The sequence below is a fragment of the Limulus polyphemus genome, unplaced genomic scaffold (assembly GCF_000517525.1).
Source record: "Limulus polyphemus unplaced genomic scaffold, Limulus_polyphemus-2.1.2 Scaffold825, whole genome shotgun sequence".
In the NCBI taxonomy this organism is placed as follows: Eukaryota; Metazoa; Arthropoda; class Merostomata; order Xiphosura; family Limulidae; genus Limulus; species Limulus polyphemus.
Window position 1 is genome coordinate 289,075 of NW_013666435.1, and position 6,024 is coordinate 295,098.

The 6,024-nt window shown below is 33.3% G+C and overlaps 1 protein-coding gene across 1 annotated transcript in view; it reads left to right on the top strand.

Moving 5' to 3' along the window:
• Positions 1 to 3,938: 3,938 nt before the first annotated feature.
• Positions 3,939 to 6,024, top strand: part of LOC106460733 (RYamide receptor-like) — a 126,766-nt gene continuing 124,680 nt past the window's right edge. Inside the window, exon 1 of the mRNA XM_022387508.1 lies at positions 3,939 to 4,209. Within this exon, the coding sequence (XP_022243216.1) occupies positions 3,939 to 4,209 (271 nt within the window). The remainder of the gene's footprint in view (positions 4,210 to 6,024) is intronic.

Consider the following 6,024-nt stretch of genomic DNA (forward strand, 5'->3'; position numbering starts at 1 on the left):
GTTTTAGATATAAGTAAATTGAATCTTAAGTATATTAAATCTACAGAGATATTTAGCAATGTTATTCAGCTCTCAAGCAGTTAACAGACATGAAGGTTGTTAAACAAAACTCCTTCTGTAAATCTAACAAAGAACAAAGTCACCAAAAACATTTGGTTACTTTCTGCCTCAAATAAGAAATAGAATCAATGCTAATCGCAAGATTTATTTTGCTTAATGATCTGACGCTATTTTATCCTGGTAGAATAGAGATTATATTTCGATTAGTGATCTAATAAATGTTGCGAATTCCTGATTACTTTCCTTATGGAAAATGTTACTTTTTAACTAATGGAAAGATAAGACTCATCTGAAATACAAAATCCGCTATATATACATCTAGTGAAAACAGTCTCGGTTTTCACTAATATCCTCAGGGTACAATGTTTCAACAATCAAAATATACAATGACACCATTTGCTTGATACTCTTATGAAAATGGGTGGGTAGTTTTACAAGCAGTGATAACTGTTTATTGCCTAATGTCATTATGAAGAAATTAAAATTCTTTTGACAAAGAAAATAGGTTTTGGCTAATGTTCCAATCTCAAGAAAACGCATAACGTGATGTTAATACGTTATGGTTCCCATTATGTAAATAAAGTTGTAGAAACTTTTAATTAATTTTCTGTTATGAGAAACATCTCCTCTAAACATTGTTCTGAAAAAAATAGTGCATATATTCATTAATTTCCTGATAAAACCGATTTTATCTTTCAAATAACGTGATGGTGTAAAAATTTATAAAACATGCTAAGGAAAGCATTTAATTTTCAATTCTTACACTGTTTATTAAACGTAATAATATTTTATGACAAGTAATTAATGATTACTAAATATTTATTTTGAATGAAAATTGATCAAGTGATTTGAATTGTATTCTGAAGAAAGTTTTCACTTACCATTAGTGAGATAATGTTCAAAGATTTTCTGATTACTGACGTTTATTTTATGACTGATCTTATTATTGGTGAAATGCATTATTGTTGCTTCACAAAGCGCATACATTATACAAACAAGTCGCAAATTGTGTTCACGTAGACATGCATTATTGTTGCTATATAAAGTACTCCAACTATACAACCAGAGACTAAGTAATTTCATATTGATATGTATCTACCTATCCCATCTATCTATCTATACGTATATGTGTCAACTTCACAATCAGTGGAAATTTAAGCAGTCTACAAATTAAATTTAAAGTTTTATTGGTAAATAAATTACAATGATTCATAAAAACAGACAATATATGAATGTATATATATATATATATGAATGTGGAATTTCACTTAGGCTTCAAAACAAATGATAGAGATAACTAGCGTATTGGAGCAGAAAAACAACGAGAAATATTATGCAATGACATTCACCGAGAAACAGCTGCTTGTTCAAAAAATATGATAATAAAGGAATCCGGATATCCATAGTTATATCTTTAAATAAATATCATCTTGAGAATAGAAAACCGTTTTCTGAATAATAACAGAACTTAATTAATGAAACAAGAATGCGATAATATTTATTATAGCGGAAATCGTTTATTCAATGGGTATTGAAATATACATTGAAAACAAACGCCTATTTTAAATAGAAAATAACACGATTTGATCAAGTGGTCGTCACTTCTAGTTTTTGTTATCATAAGATCAATGGTTTAAATAAGAATAAAATGTCTGGTATGGTATTTTTTTCAAACAGCCAGGAAAGTGACTCAGAAGGTGAACCACAGATGGAATCAGTGTATTTCACAGAGTTGGATGTTGGATTGTGTTCTCTTCAACGTTGTTTTCTCCACCCTACAATCCAATTCTTGATAATAGAATTCATTATGTGTTACATTATTTATGAAAATAATTAACTGTGTTCACTTTGACTGTAACATTAAAATGCATATCGAAGTGAATAAAATGTAGGATTATGTTTAAAATTAAATCATGGAAACATTTCCTTTAGGACAACGGACTGATGAGAGTTTAGTACATTTTATTAAAAGATTTTGAAAATGCAAATCAACAGGTCATGTTTCTGTCATAATCTGTATAAAGTGGTGATGGAACGGAATCTATCAGGGCTACATTTTGATATTGTGATGCCGACAAAAACTAATCGTTCCTGGAAAGGGTCCGTAAAAGCCCTTTTTTGGAGCAAAATATTCATATAAATCTTCGATCTGAGCACATCTTTATGATCTGATTGTAAGTTCCAACAAAAGGATGTCATTATACTTAACAGCATTGGAAAACAACAGAATATGGGCCAGTTTTGGACATTAGGATCATCAAGAAAGTGACCCGCAACAGTTCGTATCGTAGCCATAGTAAGTAATGTGTGATGTCCTTTAACACGTTGCCGACGGGTTACTAGTTTTAGTGTTTCGTGCAGAGAGTCTTTGTTTGCCATTTATTAAGTTTGAAAGGAGTCGGATGCGTTTTATTTTGTTCATAACTCAAGTATATTTTTTCTACTTATTTGAAACTTAATGTACATGAAGACACCTTTTAAATTGTGGTATGTTGTAAAACATTTTCCTATATGGAGTGGAACCGCACAAAACTTTTATATGTATCACGTTTCACTTCTTTTCCCGTGGGCAGTACAAACTCTACATGCGCTGGTAGGAATTTTTTTTCCTGTAGACGAAATGAACACAGGAATATGCTGCTTCATGTCCCAAGACAGCCAGACAGTCTTCGTGGGGGATCCTTATGTGGGGCTCTCATTCTACCTTCAGATGATGGACCGGGCTCATTCCTCCCTAGTTCCGGTGAACCATCTTTCTCTTTGTCAATAATCCACTATTTTGCCAAAGAGAAGAGCAACTGCTCATGTTTTAGTTCTTTCTGTTGATTCAGGGCTTTGTAGATTATATATGAATTGAAAAGGCCGCAATTTATTAGCTAAAGTACTACCTTTTTTTGTCCATTTCACTGTTTTTCTGAGAATGGGGTAGTACGAGAGGTAATGATTTGCACGAATAACACCTCTCATGTGGATATTGTATTGGAGAACACATACATGTTTTTAATATTTCTTCTCCAGTTATTCTATTTCTTTCCTATGGTAGAAACAGATGAATCATGGATGGTTGAAACCACTTATTTCTCTCTTGTCTTTCCTTATGAAAACGAGGACATCACGTTGAAACTTCAGCCTTCAGGCTTGGCAGCAATCCTCTATTCCTTCTGTTGTTCCGTAGACTCTTGTTTTATGTTCTAGGAACAGGTTTGCAATGGAAGTACTGTTGTAATAATTGTCCTGGTATACATGGTGCCACAATCCAAGATTGGGAGCAAGAACTGAAAGAATAGTCTCCTACAATTTTTCCCCTCATCAGTATAAATCTCCATGTTGCAAATATAAACTGTGTCACTCTCACACACAAGTCTCACTAGCGGATCATATTTCACAACTTTTGCAGGGTTGTTTGTTCGGAATCTTAGACGTCTTCTCCATGGATTCATGCTCTCATCCAATGACAACTGTTGCTTTGGTTTGTATAGTGTCCTGAATTCCTTGAGGAAGTAATCCAGTACTGGTTGAATTTGGAAGAGCCTACCTGAAGACTCGTTCATTTTCTGATTATCATTGAAATGCCAAAATGTCCAAATTTGTTCAAATCTGTTTCGTCTCAATGTCTGCGAAAATAGTAGGCTGATCAAAAGAGGATCTGTTGACCAATATTTTTTCTAGTTATATTTCCTTGTCTGTCCCATTAGTTGAATAAGGCCTAGGAATTTCTTTATGTCTGTAGGTGTAACTTCAGACCATTGAAGTCCTTTAGATGACATTTGATGTTTTTCTGCAGTTTGATTATGGTAGGTATACATTTCCTGACAAAGTATTTCCAAACATTAGACTTGTCACGGTAGCAATACTTTCGGGTTCCCATATTTTTATAAATGGCTTTTCGTAGAAAACTTAATGTGTTGAGTGAAGATGAGATAATTACTGAACTATTTGATGATAATTTGCCAGATCTTCCAAGTGAAAGTGAAGATTCTGATGTGTTTGTGGATCATTCTGACAGTAACTCTAGCTACAGTGACGTTGTTAGACCTACAAAGATGCGTAAACTTATTGTGCTCTCAACTGATTTTGAATCAGAAAGTGATGACGATTCTACAAATGTTCCTGTTAATCCAAGGGTCACTAACTTCATCCGAATTGCAAGCAAAAATCAGAAAAATTATAATCTTTCCGAACAAAATAAAACGTTTTAATAAATGGCACACAAAGACGCTCTGCACGAAACACGAGTAAACTCGTGACCCGTCCGCAATGTGTTTTAACAGATGAGAATCCACGAACACAAAGGTCAGTGGTAAAATCCGTCCACGTGTTCCTTGGCAATAATATGCTACATGATCAATATTGATTTCCGTCTGGAAGAACAACATAAGTCACACATACAGAATTTGCTTGTATGATATATAAACTCACCCGTCAAATATCTGTATCTCAATGAGCTGGAGAATTTATCGGGTACTTGTGCTATTTCGTATAAAGACGTGGTGGTCAACTTGCTGGAAGTAGCGCCTACTGATATCTGTAAAGTGAACAATGAAATGGATGTGCTTTAGACATGAATGCGTTGCGACGGAACTTGTGCAGTGGAAACTACTTCAATATAGGGTTAGTGTTAAGATGGTCGTCGGGTAGAGTCTGACCGGACGTGACAACATACTGTTACGACGTAGAGGTTTTGAAATCATTTTAATATAACGCACTCAATTTCTTTAGTAATTAGTAAGTGTATTGTTCTAGTTAATGTAAAAGTATTCATTAAATAAGCAGTTTTATACTGAATGAAAACACTTACTACTTTGAGTATCGACGTTATGAAAACAGTATCTATATTTGACTAATTTGAGCAATTTGACAATTTCTAATTTTTGAAAAATATCCTGACGAAAACAGTTAATACTTTAGTTCATACTTTTTTCTTTGAATTATAGTTTAAAATTAAGGTTTAAAAGCTTAAGACCAACAAAACATTGTTTTACTTATTTTTCCCGATTGTAATAGAAACGTGTGATAGAAAACAAAGAGGATACTGGAAACAACAGTTAAGTCTTGAATAATATGAAACTGCCACTATTGAGTAATTCTCAGGTTTTTTTATGTACGATTCTTTGCAGTAGGTGTTTGCGATTTATTTACGATAAATTTCAACAATTAACAAACAACAGACAGTCCACTTATTTTAAAATAATATATTAAAACCAGTCAAACGTTTAGATAAATCTTCGTTACACAGTTAACTACTAGTTATATCCAGAGCTTCAAATAAGTCTCTTTCTGTCAAAAGTCCACACAGGCTGCTCTGTTGTTACAATATGCAATTATTACACTTAAACAAAAGGCGTTACTATACTCTTTCTGCTAAAATTACAGTTTAGATCTATTTGACTATATCTTTCACTAACTCTGTCTTACTTGAACTACATTTTTGACGTGTATTTATAAATATCCCAACTGATGCCTAGAACTTTCCACACACTACAAGATATTATGATATAATAATACTCGAGAAAAGCTTAGACGGTTCTAATAACATGACGCAATAAATCAACAATTACCAATTTACGACAACTGATCTATACAACGTATGATTCGCACAGTTAAGTAAAGAAACCTACGATAAATTAACGCTTCTAAAAATAACCAAGTCATGGCATGGACCGGATGTTGGGCACACCCTGTGAGGTTATACAGAGAAAGTTTTATTACACCATACCCATTTCTATTTTGTTCCTCACTTTATGGTGCACCCATTCCTACACTTATTTTTTTTCCTAATATTTTTCCACTTGTTGTTCTTTAATTTTTTCAGAAGAGCTAAAATATTCACACTGTCTGAACGCTGATGGTTTCGAACATTACAAACCATTTAACTTCAATGGATTCACATCGAACATTAGTACTTTCACTAAAAGATTACCTAACATCATCGGTGGAAATTCGAACTGTAATCGGCGTGTGATG